Genomic DNA, 16705 nt, shown 5'->3' with positions numbered 1-16705 from the left:
AAATCCTCACTGGCTCATTGAGTGTTGTCAGAGCATTGCTTTCAGCTGTGGGAGAGGTGTGCGTGTGGGTGCCTGCTGCTGATGAGCCACTAGCTGGCTAGTACTGGACTTTGTACAGGTGGAAGGGTGCAGTGTGGGTGCTATGGGGTTTTTCCTATCTCCATGGTTGGTGAAAGAGCTGATAGCATTCTGTCACCAAAGGAATGTGCTGTGCACGAAGAGCTCAAGGACAGGCAGTGATAATGAAAATCACAGCCCAGTGGGGAGTGTCACCTCTGAAATTAAAGATCACTGGTAGGGATGAATTAACAAACCTTGGTTAAGGATATAATGCTCTGTGTGTGTGTGTGTCACTCAGCTTTACTGGGGAGAGGTTTTCTGCCAGTGAGCATTGACTTCTCAGATGGTAAAGTAGGTGTGGGAGCCGCTGCTGGAGTTCAGTGCCATAGCATGGCATGGTAAGATCAACTTAGGGAGGTCCTAGATTGGTCCCTTCAGTGTTGTACCAACCTGCTGGAGGCACAGGCTGCCCCAGCCACTTGCTTTCCCTGTTTTCCCTGCCCAAATGCAGCCCTTCCTTACTCCATACACCGTTACCGTCCGGTGGGATGAGCCGATGGAAAACCGTTCCACGTTTTGCACGTGCGGGCGGCTTGTGCTGGAGGGAGAAGGTGGGGTGCCTGCAGCTCCTCTGTTGAGAAGCCGTGTGTGGGGTGGCTCTGGGAACTGCATCGCTGGAAATATCTGGGCTGGAAAGAAATGTTCCAGTGTTTTCAGAGCGGCCCCCCCTCCACCCTGCTCTGTAATCTGACTCATGCTGCCTTCCCAGGGCAGCAGCGCCGGTACAAAGAAGGGGGTGGCGAGCGGAGGAAACTGTTTGAGCTGACTTTGCCAGGCAAAAACCTCCTCACACCCTGAGTAATTGCCCAGAAATTCTTGAGCGGTAGCAGAGGTTAGGGGATTTTCTCTGGTTTCATAGATGCTGTCAATGCAGCCTGTTGGGAAATGTCTGTGGGGATGACTAATTACTTATAGAAACTTGTCTAGTGAAGAAAAAGGTTTGAGAACTTGAGGGGACTTCCGATTTCTCAACACCCAGTTCTAAAAACCCACGGAGTAGGAAGAGTGAATAATGTAAAACTGGGAAATAATTGACTCGGTCATTTCAGAAGTACTTGGGTTTTGCTGCTGCCCAGCAAATAAGCAGAAGCAAATGACAGAGCTGGCACAGTTGCATTGCTTTTTCTATCCTTTTCTGTTCTGCATGCCAAAGGGAACCCAGCAGTGTGCTGCTGGGAGGTGAGGTGGCCTGGCAAGGTGAGGAAGACTGTGACCATACAGCATTTAATTGTGCAGTAGGTGGTACTACAGAGGATCAGTTTTCTTCTGGGCTTTACCCTTTTAAGTATAACTTGCCATGGGTGACAATCAGTACTGGTGCAGTTTTTAGGCTGGCTTTTGTTCAAAGCTCTGGCCCGTTGGATACAATATAAAGCAGGAGTGCAGTCAACTCACACGTTTTTCTGTGTGAAGAGAAAAAGTTATTCTCCTGTATTGCATCTTAGCATCACAGTGGGCTTTATTTCTTCATATAACTCAATTACCTGAAAGGTAGCTTTTGAAGGGCAGAGGAGCTGGTGAAGATTGCTTTTTTGTTCTTTCCTATCAGCAGATGAGTGAGGATTAATGTTCCTGTCCTGGCCAAAGTTCCAGCTCAGGCAATTCAAATTTATCTACCTAAAATTCACCCATCAGTTACAGGCAGACACAGCATTGAAAGCTTTTAGTGTGCCAAGGGAAATCCGTGCCATCACATGCAACTCCAACTCTTGTCCTTCATGGCAGCCTTAATATATATGGAGATGGTTATCCTTTCAAGTCTCAGATATGTGACTGAATTGTGTTTCTCCTGGGAATTTAGGCAAAATATCTTACCCCTTGGTATGTGAGATTTATGGGAAATTTAATCACCCTTCTCCCCAGACATCCATATGTCTACTTCTGTACTCTTCCTTCTTTCTTCTTCCCCTTTCATACTGCCTTGCTTTTTTATTTCCTGCTTCGAGTTAACCTTTGGCTGCCTGATTAAAGGTTTCTACTGTAGTGATCAAGACAGGGAGCAGAGGTGGGATGCTTTTCTGTTCCTTACAGTGTATTTATCACGTTGATAATCTTGAAGTTTCTCAACATATTTAAGGTCTTTTCACTTCACTTATTTCCTCCTTCCTAACACAAGGATCTACAAAAGCAAAAGTTGTTCATATAAGGAGTTGTGAGCATAATATATTTACTTTTGTAGTAAGTATTAAAGAGGAGACAAAACAAACTCTGAAGAGGAACAAGAAATAAAACGATATATGATGATCTTGGCCGCATGCTGCTATAGATATCAAATTGAGTAGGTTGCTATTTTTAGGGCATAGGAAGAGGGTTGAGTATATTTTACAGCAGGAAACGATGGCTTCATAGATAGGAGCAGATCTATGAATAACAGAAAAGTTCCTGTTCTGAGTATTTGGTTTTGTTTCATTTCATGAATGAATGAGAGTTTCCTAAAAGTCCACACTGTCAGAACATTCAGTGATAGATGGAAAATGTAAGGAATTACTGAAGACAGCTAAATGAAGCATTGGAAACTTGAAAAAGCCAAAGCACTACAGAAGGTTCTAAATAAATTGTAGTAAAAATCAATGGGTTTTAGCACAGTTTCTGTGATTAAGAAACTTTCTGATGTTTTCTGTGGAGTGTGAAGGGCAGTTTGCTGAGGCTTTGGCATGAATTTGTCATTTCCTTCTTAAAGCTCTGTAGTATTATTAGTGTTGAAAGCATATATTTCTGAAATTCTTAAAAGCTTGAGCTTTTAAGCCTGTTTTTTCACTCCTCAGCTGGATCTCCATGGGGTTGCAGGTGATTCCCTCATGCTGGTGTATCTGTTGGGCATTAGGAGATGAGATGCTGGGCAGGGTGGCCCCTGACCCTCTGGAGCTGGGGCCCGGAGTCTGCGTTGATCCCACCTTGGCTTCCCTCCTTGCTTATTACAACCAGTCCTCATTTGCAACATACGAGGAGTACACTGTAATATTGCATGGTAGTTTAGAGACCTTTTAAATGGAAGCTTTTAGGAATGGTTGGACTTGGAAGGTCATGTGTGCTGCTCAGAGTCTGAACTGGATGTAGCTTGCATCAGCTCTGCAATGCAAGTTAAAGCTTAGGGGGGGGGAAGGTTGTAGTCATTCATATTCTTCTTTTGTACATAACAAAACATCTTGAAGGGCTCACTGAGCTTCAGAAAGAGTACAAGGACTTCTGTTATGTAGAGTATTTGCATGTTAAGCAGGAGCTGCATTTCTGGGCTGTCCAAGACTGAGTTATCTTTACAGATGTAAAGAGGATGCATAAGATGATGTTACCTTGGATGCTTCCCTTTGACTGGCCAGTTGTCCTTGCAGGAGGTGAGGATCAGCCATTCACAGAGCAAACACTGAGTGAAGAGTTTCCTCCCAGCACCCAACAAGGAGTGGGAAGACTCCAGGATTCAGCGAGATGGGAGCTGTTTTCAACAGCAGCACTTCTGGGACAGGGTATTCGTTCCTACCAGCAGTAACCCTTTGCTTAGGTTTCACACAAAGGTTTGTTTCTGACATGTGTGTGGCTGTTTTCTGCTGCCCCAACTCTCCAGTTATTGCTGCACCAGAGGGTTATTTCTTTATTAACACATGTGGTGGTTCATGTTAGGTGAAAGTCTCAAACTGGTACTTTCACAAGCAGCAATAGCTCCTGCCATCTCTGTCCACTTGCTGTTGAGTCTAAGCTGCCCTCAGCCTATAGCAGTGCGTTTGTACACTGGTGTGGGGTGAACTGAAAGCTAGCTAAGCCAAAACTCCCAAAAGGCTTAAGTTTAGCTTAAGCCTTCCCTGACGTCGCTCTCTGTGTGCATAGGCACTGCTAGCCCAGCGCAGGAGGTGGCTTTTAGGGCAGCAAGCAGCTGTGTTGGCTTGAACTGTCTGTGAGATGCTTGGTGAGTGAAGTGAAAGCCCAGCAGCCTGCCCTGGCCCAGAGCAAGCACACTCTGGAGTCCTTCATTTGGCACCTTCTGTAACTTAGGCTGTCTTTTTGTGTGAAGAACTACTTCTTATGTCTGGGCTATGTCTGGTTTACACAGACTGAAGCCAGTGGGTCATCCCGCTCTAACTGGTCCATGTGGATGTTGCCTTAGACACTCCTGCAGAGTGACTGCATGTTAATATGTTTACACAGCCCCTCCTACGTGCTAGCATGGGAACTGTTCCCTCTTCCATTTGTGCAGTGTCCGTAGCAACAGTTGGGATTGCTGTGTGGAGAGGCAAAACGGTTTTATTGTGGTTTAGGTACCCCAGTGAAAGTGTGAGTTTCTGTTGCAACCACATCCACAACTGTCTTGTCTACAAATGCTGTAGAAGAATTACTGTTTGGATCTTCTTTTCTAATTCCTATTTCCTTGTTAACACTTCTAGTATAGTTTGGTTCTCTGGCCAGGCCTGGTTTTCCTTTGAAAATCCATACGTAGCCAATAAGGAGGCCATAGTTCCCTCTGTGTTTTCCATCTAGGTTTGTGTGACAGTAAACTTAGGAAATACTGAAACTGCATCCGACTTGTCAGCTCTTTTGGCTGTGTGGGAGATGGGTTTTGAAATGCGCTTTGGTGGCTCTTGCTTCCCTTGCCACTTCTCTTGAGGTTGGGAGGAAAAGAATGGACACAAGCTGTTCTCCACAGGAGATCTCTTTTTAGACATGCTAATATATGTGTATGCTTGTGAGTGGCCTTGTACTTTAAAGGAACAACAGTAATTGAATGCTTCAAAGAAGACTTTTGGTCCTCATCTCTCTTGGTAAGATAGCTTGTGCTTTGGTTATTTCTGTGGAAGCTGAGTCACACAAGCTTGACTTGGGATAAAATCTGGTGATGCTAAATGAAGCCTAGCTATACAGTATGAAATATTGCACAGAGCACTTTGCCTTTTCCTTGCTCAAAGTGTAACTAGCATTTGAGCACAAGGCAAAGGCCCTAAAATGTGAAGTGATTTAAGGCAGGACTGCAGGGTTTGAGATCTCTCCCTTTGTTCAGCTGGCCTGCAGGCAGCTCTTTGCTGCTATAGCAGCTGGAAGTGCTTTGGTTTTGGCTTTCCATAAGCTCTTGTCAACCCCTGCTTGTAGGTGTATTGAATATGGACACGCTTTGGGTGTAGAAGCCGATAGTGGGGAATCTTCCTAGACAAGGTGTAAATGAAGTGAAACCCTGGGGCAGGAGGGATGCAGACTTCTGACAGGCTGAAGGGCAGCAGTTGTGAGAAGGCATCCATGTGCCATGCAGGATGCTGCATGCTTCCGTGATTCCTGTGGGGAAGCTGCAGCAGCTCATGTTGCCTTTCTGGGTGTCTAGAGAAATGCTTATCATCCTCCACAGATGGAGGAAACCGAGGGGACATTAAAGAGGCACTTGTCCCACTTGCCTTCTGTAAGATTGATTGGCTTTTCCTAATCCATCTTTTTGATCTCTGCTAACCATCTTGTCTCCAGCTGTAACATCCTCTCCTTTGGATTTATGGACAACTGCCTGGGGAGAGAGCTGCCATGAGAGGCAACCAAGCTGTTCTTTAAAACCAGGGGCTAGTGAGCCTGACCTCTTTTGTTTTGTGAGTTAAATAGATTGGCAAATCAAAATGCCTTCTGTTAATACTTGAGTGGATCCGTGCTTATACTTGGGAGCCAGTGCTACATGGTTGAAGTGTTGGAGGTAGAACAGTATCCAAGGGCATTCGTTAAAAGGTACATGAGTGTTGCCATTGGTTTATTTGTAACTAGCTTGTTGGAGGGTTTGTTTTCTCGGGGTTGCTTGGATTCAGCTGGTGGCCAGTGGGAGATCTCTTCATCCTGCTTTGCAAACCCTTGCCTGCAGTTCGTCTGCACATTCCTGCTTTGGTCACCTGGCCTGATTTAGGGGGAGGAAGTGTGGTCAAACACCCAACTGACCTGCAAAGGGAAGAATTGCTTTTGCTGTGGGACAGTTCAGTTGTGGGCAGTCAGAGCTGCACACAAAAATGTTCCTTTCTATGAAGAGTGGGTAAAGGGGTCATCAGTTCTGTGTATGGTGCTGTGAGAGCTGCTCATTGAAGGGGCATGAGCTGCGTTTCTGTTTTACAAGACTACGCTCAGATTTTCAAACCCTGTGTTTTCCTCTCAGGTTCGGGCTTTTTGCTGCCTTTATTCTGTAGATGGGTTGGATCTCACAAGCATTCCACTTTGCTTGTAGGGAAATGAAGTTTAGAAATACAGTGATCACCCCCCAAACTCCAAATGACTTATCCCCAAGGATAAGCATGGTTTCCTCAGAAAGACCTAAATATAAAAAGATGTAAATTTGGAAGGGGCACTAGGGTGTTGTTCCTTGCTTCAGGCAATGACGGCTGCCTAATTTAACTGAACAAGTTCTTTGTGTCTGTTTAAATCTGTTGCTTTAGGTTAGATTTGAATTGCTGCATTGTGGGATAACTAGTCCTGTACAAATACACCCGAGAGTTTAGGATACAGTACTAGAATACAGAATGATATCAGAATAATGATAATGATTGCATGAAAATATGTATTTGGAAAGAGCTTTTGGAAAGGTCTGGTTTGGCCTTTAAAACCATGGGTAGGATTTTGATAGCTGCAAGATACAAAATGCCTCTTGTACAGCGAGCATGGGCTGACTTGAACGTTGAAGCATGCAGAGAAGTTAATTATCCAGTCTTTGCTTCTCCTCCTCATCCCCCTGTAATCAGAGAGCTGCGCCTCAACTGCAGGAAAAGGTCCTCACTGAGAACAGTCGGGATGGGAAAGTTCTTGAGAAGAAAAAGACCAAACTCCTAAAAATTGGCCTAATTTCCATGTCCTAAAGGGCCAAACTGCTAATGCAGCTCGTTGATCTCTGCAGGAGGACTCGCTCTGCTTGGCACAGGGCATACCAGGAGTCATGCAGGCTGGTAGGGCTTCTGGGCACTAGTGTACTGCAAGTAATAGCAGTGGGTGTGTTTCTGGCTTCAACCTCCTAACTCCTGCGATTAGAGTTGTAGTAACATGTGAATGGAGAAACCTGGTGTAAGAACCGGAACTGTGAAGCTGTTCAGTTGTTCTGGCTGACTTTTCTCCACTGTTTTCCATAGAAAATTGGATTCCCTTGTAAGTGACTTTTGGAAAAAATGTCTGCTTTCTTTCCATCATTCTCCCAAGGAGATGTCTTGGCAAAAACTGTTGAACTTTCTGTGGGAGCTCACGTTTCAATTTTAAATTGAACTTTTAGGTTGAAAATAAGAACTCCTTATAAAGTTCAGCTTGAGAGAACTAACTGCAAGAACTGGCTTTTTATGTGTGTTTAGCTTTTTTTCATATAAATAAACTTGCTCGGAATAGCTTTAGGTATTCTCAATAATTACTGTGGACTGCAACTTTTTACTTTAAATACTTAGTGCATAGACCACATTAAAGAGATAAGGTCTTGTCTCATGAAATAGATTCCATTTATGTAGCTCAAAAGGTTCTGAGGGCCTCTCAGACTACATAAATACAAGAACATTGCAGAAGTACAGCCAGGCCAGTGAGCAGCACGTAGTATGCTTCACATCAGTGTGTAAGGGAGGAGGGTGGGAGAACAGCTTGGAGCAGAGCTGGAGGATGAATGGAACTCCATGACACAGAGTACCGTGGCATCATCTCGTGACTGCAGACAGACTAGATAGGCTCTTTGAGACTCATCCAAAAGGCTTCTGCACAGTTTTTCATGATTGATAGCCAGGCTGTTTGTAGGAGGCTCTTTACCAGGGTATTCTACTGACAAAGCACTATGAGTACGAATGCAGATACAGTGTAAAGCTGTGCTCTCATGGGTCCCTGTTTGCTGAAGTATAACACAACGGGCTTGTATAACCTGCCTGTGTTGGAGGTGTAGCCGGCATGCTGCTGTTGGTTATGGGTCCCTGCAGCCTGACAAAGGGAAAAACCCCAACATTCAAGGCTCTTAAACCCCCCAAACATGTCTGAATTTGAGAAGCTTGAGGCCATCTTTATTAGGTCTTAGGCAGAAGCTCTTCCCTGTGAGGGTGCTGAGGCGCTGGCACAGGGTGCCCAGAGAAGCTGTGGCTGCCCCATCCCTGGCAGTGCTCAAGGCCAGGTTGGACACGGGCTTGGAGCAAGCTGCTCCAGTGGAAGGGGTCCCTGCCCATGGCAGGGGTTGGAGCTGGAGGAACTTCCAGGTCCCTTCCAACCCAAGCCTATGATCTCTGAGTGTGCTCTGTTGGCTGAGCCGGGTGTAGGTTTGTCAGGGTGCTGTGATTGCAGCAGAGCCATCAGGAATTGCCGCCAGTCCCTCCCAGCCTGCTGGTTTCAGTGTTCACCCATGGGGCTGTAAAAGGCTTCAGGTTAAAGCTGCTGCACTGAGCTCAGTTGCGTGTCTGGCCAGACCCAGTGCATCTGCTTGAAAGGATGCTGGACAAAGGCTGATGCTGGTGGGAGCAGAGTCTGTGGTTTCAGTGAGGTTTCTATTGAACTTGTGTTTTGAGTTGCTGAAGACTATATCAGCGTCATAAACAACTGCATGAATACAGATGTGATGACTGGTGCTGTTTAATGCCTTTTCTTATTAAATCTTCCAACCATAATGTTGAAATGGCACTAAAAGGTTCTCTAAAGAAGAGGAAACTGTTCTGCCTTTCCTTTAGATCTCTTCCCCCTTTTTCCCCCTCCATTTTCCATGGCTGTGTCTGCTTTGAAGAAATGTTAGATCGTTTCTGACTTGCATGAGATTTTGGGAGCCTGTCTACTAGGACAAAGTATGTTAGTTATAGAGTACTGTAAACTTTGTAAGTGTTTCAACATGAGAAGTTTAGCAGCAGTAAATGTGGAACTGTTTTCAACTTCATTATGCCTGGATAATGGCACAACCTAAACTTGGAAAGGCCCTTTCTGGCTCGAATTTCCACATGAGGTTGTGTTAATAAATCCACTTGCTTAAACGGGATGATCTGTAAATGTGCATTGGGATTTATTCTTATTTTTTTACCTTCCTTTTTCACTTTTGACCCAAGACAAAGCAATCTGCTGATTAAGCAGCTTTGGCTGTTTATGGGGCGTTTTCATGAAGTCCTATAGGACAAGGGGTTTCTCTGTGTGTTGTGCAAGCACTGAAGCTACTCAATACCATCAGTGAAGAATATAACTTCTTCAGAGAAAGCAGTTATGCCAGAATAAGCGTGAATTCACTTTTCCGGTCTAATGTGCTTATGTTGATAAAGCAGATTCTTACTGTACAGGAACACAGTTTACTGGGAGAGCTGGATCAGCCCAAGGGGTTTCTACTGTGATAACTGTGTGTGTAGCGAACACAAAGATTTATAGGGGATGTTTATGGAAGAGCCACTGTCCTGGAGTAGGAGAAGTCCTCTCCTGTCTGCTTGTTCTCCTAGATGCGTGCTCACGGTGAGGAGCAGAGTTCAGCCCAGTTGTTCTAGGCCAAGATTCCCTGTTAGAATGACTTACCTGGCGTTCTGAGCTTCAGCTGGGGGAGTTTATTGGTGCTCTTGGTTTCTGTTGGCTTTGGGCTCTCCCAGTCCACATCCTGAGTGAGCACCAGAGACTGGAGCAAGCGCAGCCCCAGGTGTGTTCTGCGTGGCTTGTGACGGATGGCATTGGGATGTTGGTATGAAACAGCACCAAGGTTAACACCCAGCTCCCTGCATTCAATCCCCAGTGTCCTCACTACTTTTATGTTGGCTGTTCCTCCTTTTGGATATAGTAACTGGAGTGTTCTGGTTTTCTGCTCTAGTGGCAGGGGGTTGGAAGTGAATGAGCTTTAAGGTCCCTTCCAACCCAAACCGGTTTGGGATTCTATGATTTTTTCATGAGTCTCTCTTGTTATGGGGGTTTTGCATTCTGAAAAGAAAAGCTGTTCCTAATCAAATAGGTTCCTTCCCACCTTTAATATGGCAGACTTCAGAAATGTTCACCTTCCTATCCCTCTCAGTCATGAGATTTTTAATCAGGTGTCTAAAGAGCTGTGTTGCTCAGAATGAGAACTTCTAGAAGACTGGCTGATCCCAAGTATATAAACTGATTATACAAGGAGAAATCTGTTCCTCACACAAGTGTGGAAGCTGTGATACTGATGGAAAAGGCTTCAATTTGACTTTTATCATGTCCTTGTATGTCTTGAAGAGAGATACTCCCAGCTGTTTTCTGTCACCAGTTCTGGAGTCCTCAGTACAGGAAAGACATGGACCTGCTGGAAGCGGTCCAAAGAGGGCTGTAAAAATGATGGGATGGATGGAGCACCTCTCCTGCGAGGAAAGGCTGAGGGAGCTGGGCTTGTTCAGCCTGGAGAAGAGAAGACTCCAGCGACACCTTATTGCAGCCTTTCAGTTCTTAAAAGGAGGCTATAAGAAGGATGGGGAGAGACTTTCTGTCAGGGCCTGTTGTGATAGGGTGAGGAGTGATGGTTTTAAACTGAAAGAGGGAGATTCAGGCTGGACATGAGGAAGAAATTCTTTACAGTGAGGGTGGTAAAACACTGGCACAGATTGCCCAGAGAGGTGATGGATGCACCATCCCTAGAGACATCCAACGCCAGGCTGGATGTGGTTCTGGGCAAACTGATCTAGGGGAAGATGTCCCTGCTCATTGCAGTGGGATTGGACTGAATGAGCTTTGAAGATTCCTTCCAATCCAAACTATTGTGTGATTCTATCTGTCCATTAGTGTTTCTCTTTTCCATTCCCTTCTTCCCCCTTCTTTCTGTTGCCTGGCTCACCCTTTGCTATGGAATTCTCCCCAGTAACTCTATAGAAATGACATTTCTGCAGCAGAAGACAAGGGGAGTGATTTGAGAATGCCTGAGCCTTTACACTTCTAGCTCTGGAAGGTGCTTAGATACTGGACTTCTAATAGAAAGTCAAAGCCACTACAAGAAACAAAGTCCCTAGATACAGCCTCAGCTTTGTGCAGACGGAGTCTGGTGACTGAGGCTTCACAAGCTGGATACAGCAATACATACAAGAACCCTTGTAGCTTCCAGTTTTTCTGTGGCATGGTGCAGATCTTACATGCAGCTCCCAGGGCTTCATTAGCACGAGTTGGGAATGGCTTGTGCCAGACTTAACTGGGCTTCTGTTGCTCCTGAGTAAACTCCCAAGTGAAAGTCAGCAGAGCTGTGCCTCACAGTCTAGTGGATACTTGTAATGCACAAGTCTGAATATGACCTGTGCATGTGTGGTTTGGGTTTTAGGTCGGGAAAAGGGCAGCGTTATTCTGCATACTTGGGCCTCCTTTGTGTGTGCTGTGAGGGTGTTTCTCCCTACGCTGATCTCCACTCCTACTGTTTATTTGATGCTTTATTTTAGAAAGCCATTCACTGTGCTAGAGTCTTAGTGTCCATATGGAGATGGGAGCATGTACCAGATGCTAGGGCCACGAAATCAGCTGTTCTTTGTGGAACTTGCAGTCAAGTGCCTACTGCCTACCAAGGGTATCAGCTACACAATTCCTGATTTTGGGAAGTGACAAAGAAATCAGTAGAGTGACAGTTCCTTCACGTAAATCTTCTACTAGTCCATAGAAACTTGAGAAATGTATGTCATTAGGCCTTATATTTTTGTGAGAGGGATCGTTTGATGGGTTTAATGGCCTGGGTGGCAATCAAAGCCTCCTTTGCTAGTATGCTCACTACCTGTATTCTTAAAAGGATTATGATTCCCGTAATGTTGAGATAACCAGCACAAAGATATGTCTTTGAAAACATCTTTTCTTTTTATTTCAGGACAAACACCATGATGCTGCTCACGAAATTATTGAGACAATTCGGTAAGTGTTCAAGGCAGACATGGCTAGAACCCTTCCCTCTGTCTTGCTGCATCCCAGAGACTGGGTGTCTTGAGACAAGGTATAAAGGAGGGCAGCAGTTATAATTGTAAATTAGCAGCTCTAAATGATTTTCTGAGCTGAACTGATACTGTTGCAATGCGAATCTCCTTGCCAAGTGGACTTCGTTTTCATTTGCTGTATTCTATGCTCTTTTGAGCAAGATTATAGTGATAAGTGATACAGTGATATTCAGCTTTGGTGCTTGTGGCAGTCTGTACTTGACCTTGAGAAAAGCAAGGTTAAGAGAACATCATTGGCATGATGTGTTAAGTTCTGGTCTTGCATATCCTCTTCCCAACCGTTTCCTCTCCCCTTGCTGCTGTGATGTTGCAGCACTGAGGAATTTGCATCATTTGGGAATGATGTCCTCTTCATCCTGCTGATAGAGATCACCAATGCGGGGAAAGAGGGGGGATAAAGGTGAAAGACTAGTATGAAGAGTAGGAAGTCTGAGCATTTCCCAGCACAGGCAGTTGGGCCAAAGGAATGTTTCACAACCACGGTTTAAGCCTGACTGCAGTGCACACAATGTGTTAGAGGGCTTTCCTGCTGCCTTTGTGAAGTAACTGGTATGTGGTTACGAAAGTGGTGGGTAAAAGAATGCAAAGAGGTATTTGCATTTATCTCTTCAAGCCAGTGGTAGGTGATGGGCTGTTGAGTAAATGCCTGTAATTCGAGAGAAAAAAACTTGAGGAGATTAGAGCCCTAACATGTTTTTTAGGGAAATCCTAGAGTACCAGGTTTGAGAGGACCTTAAGGATCATCTGGTCCAATCTTTCTTGGCCAGAAGTGACCAGAATGGGCTCTAGTCATTATTATTTCTTCACTGATTTAATAGTGCAGCATGTGTCAAAGTGAGTGAAGAAGAAACTGCTGTCCATGTTGGAATTCATGAAGTGATTTGCTCTGAGGTTTCTTTGATGCTTTTGGAGGAACATGTGTGCAAAGCTTATGTGGCTTTTAAGTTATCATTGACAAAAGTTATACCTTCTACCTTCCAAGGGTGAAGATCTCTTCTGTGAGATGCCATTGTCAGATGCATTGCAAGTGGATGTGCACTGTCCATTCTAATGACAACTCCATACAGGATTTTACTTAACTCATTGTGTCAAAGGGATTTTTTTAATCAAAATCCTAAAATCTGTTTTGGGTTAGGTTATTTAAGGTATAAAAGTGGTTTAGAGCACTACATGGAGGAGAATATCCTCACAGTGGCTATTGGCATTCTTTTGATGTGCTGCAGGAAGCACCTTCTCCAAATTCAGCTTCGTCAAAGCTTGTTCCAGCAGCAGCATTCTTCTGCATTATGTTTTATGTTAGATTAGCATCAGCCACGAGTTTCAGTATTTTGACATGCATTTACTACATTTATCACCTTGTTTTGGAGTTGTGCTATTTCAAGAGCTTTATACTGGTGCCAGTGTCTATGGGCACCTTGCTGTTTATTCAACACACATGCAAACTCCTGCAGCTTTCCGATCAGCAGGTTGGGATGTCTGCCTTACTCCTGACAATAGTGTGGTCTTTCAGCTCTGCTGCAGTATTCTGTCTTCATGTATAGCAATGCCAGTCTGGAATTGAGGCAGATTGCTTTGTTATACTTCATTGGAGATGCTGTCATTTCTTTTCTCATTTCAGGTGGGTCTGTGAAGAAATCCCAGATCTCAAGCTTGCTATGGAAAACTATGTTTTAATTGACTATGATACAAAAAGGTGAGAGGAATATTTTTTTCCCACCAGGAGGACAGGTCAACACGGTTTATAATGAATCAGTTTGTAACTGGTTATTCTTAGACACTATGAACTGCAGTTTTCTTTTAGAACTGGCTTCAGACTCCGCAGAGTTATTTTGGTAGGAAATGTGTAACAGCAATATTGGCAAAGGCTGTTGGATTAAGGACATAATTGGAAACTCCACACAGTAGAGAGTTGAGCTCTGGTGTACGTTGGAATTACTCACTCCGAAACAATGATCGGTATCTGCGCTGTTGGACTGTGTCCAGTGTTCGGAATGTGAATGGCACTGAGGTTTCTACTTTTGTAGTAACTCAGAATTCCTGTGTAGAAAATGGCACTGTCAGTCAGCTTGTGCCTGTGGGAGGATAACCTTCCCCATCCCTCCTCTAGACTCAGTGCAAGTGGGATGCTCTTTGGGTGAGGGGCTAAATTAAAAGGCCAACTATTCATACTGGTCTTGTGGAGAGTAAGAAGTAATTTTAAGGTGCTTGTAGTTACACTTAGTACCTATTCCAGAAACAGCTGAAAATGAATGTAGAGTATGTGGCATTAGCCTTGAGGCTGAGAGGGGCAGTCTGACCTGAGGCGTATCTGTGTCTGAGATTCTTTGTGTTGACTTGGCTGTACTGAGCCTGGAGAAAGAGAGGACCCTCAAGCTGCAGCTTACAAAAACCTCCTTCATTTTATTCATGGGAAAGACTGAATTTCTTCATGTCCACAGCATGACTGAACTTACCGAATGAGGTTTACAGATGAAACTGAATCACTGTCATTAATCACTGGCTCTTGCTCTGAGCACCAGACTTGAATCATGATCTGAGGTATTGCTTCCTCCTCTCGTAGTTATGTTTTAATTGTTTCATTGTAAGACTCGTTAGTCTCTCTCTTCCTTTTGAGAGATCAAAAGGAGAAATCGGGGTCAAGCATCCCTTGTCATCATACCCATTGATTGGGATTTGTGGATTACTCACAGTGACTGCAATGCTGTAACTTCTGTAGTTCTGGCATCCTCACTGGGCATGTTTAATTAGACAGCGCCAGTGTGGTTGGCAACAGCAGAAGAGAAACCCATCTGTTCCCAGAAGTCACACCCTGCTCACCTTTCTGCAGCTTTTCGAGGAAGTCATAAACCTGTAACTGTGGCAAATGGCTTTAGTCTTTACACTTCCTTTGAAAAAAGTCATCAGAAAAATTACTTGTAGCAGATAGACTGCCACATGGATGTGAAGGAAACGCATGTGCTGTGCAGACAAAAACCCATTTCAGCCTCTTGCTTTGTCTTAACATGGAAATAAGCAGGGGCAGTTGAAAGCTTGAAGTGGAAGTCAGCAGTTCTTGTAGAGGAGTGTAGCAGTAACGAGGATCACAAGACACTGAAGAGCCACGTCCTTGAGATGGCCCCTGGTGTCCCCCACCCCTTTCTGGATTTGGGGATGGCCGTGATTCCTGTAACTCCTTGTATTGTTTTTTTGCTGCTGCTTTGTGGTCTGATTACTTAACAGATGATGTTCCCAATAATATCTCTTCTTCCCTGGCCTGAGATGAATTTATTTAATCCTCTCAGCTTCTGTCATTAAGGCATCTGCCTGAACTGACTGTAATCCCAAGCAGCCTGTGAAGCAATCAGCATGCTTTCCTGATGGGTGACATTTTAGACTGTGCCCTGGCTCTGTCTGCAGCTTCAGTTCCAGAGTTAATTTCTAGGACTGGTTATCCTGGAGAGATGATGAAACAAAGGAGAAGAATTTACAGATGTTCTGTGCAGCTGAGAGTATGGAAAAGAAATAATGGTGTGTGAGCATATAAAACTTCCTGATTAACCATACTTTGAGTTTGGTCTTTTTTCCATTAATTAAGGAATTCTGTTCTCCTGGACTATGGGGGAATTTTTATAAAGGAAACTGTATGCAAAGTCCTAAAGCTGTATGTGTAATTTTACGTTCTGTAAGAGACAAACCCTAAATAACCACCTACTTAGAGCTCTGGTTTTAACTGACCCTGTGTTCTTTCTCCCCCTGTAGCTTTGAGAGCATGCAGAGGCTTTGTGACAAGTACAACCGAGCCATCGATAGCATTCACCAGTTGGTATGTATTTACCTTTGTTACGCACCATCACGTTTATCCAGCTGGTTGGAATTCACAAGCAGTGAATACCATACCCAGAAGGCAGTGACTTAAGGCTGGATTGTGTGTGGTAGTTGGTTGCAACACCATTATTCAGCACTTCCATTCTTTTAGGGACTCAGGAAGTCTGGTATTAAACCTCATTTTCTTGATCACACCTGGGCATTTGAGCACTTAGTACTGGAGGGGCATACTTATAGGAAGAAAAGAAAAAAATAACAATATTCCCCTCCAAAGTGCAGATTTTAACCTATTGCTTCTGCGTGCTTGCTTCCAGCACCATGTTTTTGGCACTTTGAAGTAGCCAGAACCTTCAGGGGGAACAGAAGACTCCTCTGCATTTAATGTCTAGATGTTTCAAAGGAATTTATCATATAGATTTTCTTTTATACGAGGAAATCTGTGTTGTATAGGTACTTAAATTACCCATATGAACTCTCTTGTGTACTGTGGATGTGGTCAATGGCTTAGGAATTTCCTTGCTTGCCACTCAGTTCAGCTACTCTGTTCTGTGGGATCACTGTCCAAACTAGAATGTACTCTTTTCAGACCAATTTAATAAGCTTTTAGGTTTTCTTACCCCTATAAAAGGTTGAGATGGAGGAAGCAAAACACAAGCGGTGACTTAATGTTACTATTCTGTTTGAGTTTTGAAAATATAGGTGGCTTTATTGCTCTCCTGTGCTTGTGGGACTTACTTGAAATGTGCACTATTACAGGAACAAGGGTATTTTTGCCAGGCTTTCCTTTGTTTTTGGGCCTACAACTGTCTAAAACTTGTGCTTGTTTGGGTTCAGTGCCTTCATGTATATGTTGGGTCGTAGCTAAAAATTGGAACCTAATCAGCATCTGCAGTTACTGACTGAGATCACAAACCCTGATGGGTTTCATTTTGGCTTTGCCATTTGAACCCCAAGCA

The 16705-nt window shown here is 44.2% G+C and overlaps 1 protein-coding gene across 5 annotated transcripts in view; it reads left to right on the top strand.

The window, feature by feature from the left end:
• DOT1L (DOT1 like histone lysine methyltransferase) overlaps window positions 1-16705 on the top strand; it is a 68403-nt gene that overhangs the window by 4997 nt on the left and 46701 nt on the right. For all 5 annotated transcript variants that reach the window (XM_061355999.1, XM_061355996.1, XM_061356000.1 and 2 more), the window contains exons 2-4: window positions 11822-11865; window positions 13564-13638; window positions 15684-15747. In XM_061355999.1, the coding sequence (XP_061211983.1) occupies window positions 11822-11865; window positions 13564-13638; window positions 15684-15747 (183 nt within the window). The remainder of the gene's footprint in view (window positions 1-11821; window positions 11866-13563; window positions 13639-15683; window positions 15748-16705) is intronic.

The sequence above is a fragment of the Neopsephotus bourkii genome, unplaced genomic scaffold (assembly GCF_033783945.1).
Source record: "Neopsephotus bourkii isolate Nb327-2 ecotype Australia unplaced genomic scaffold, CSIRO-AGI_Nbou_v1 NB_838, whole genome shotgun sequence".
NCBI lineage: Eukaryota > Metazoa > Chordata > Aves > Psittaciformes > Psittacidae > Neopsephotus > Neopsephotus bourkii.
Note: the sequence above shows the minus strand (reverse complement) of the source record. Positions and strands in the feature narration are given on the sequence as shown.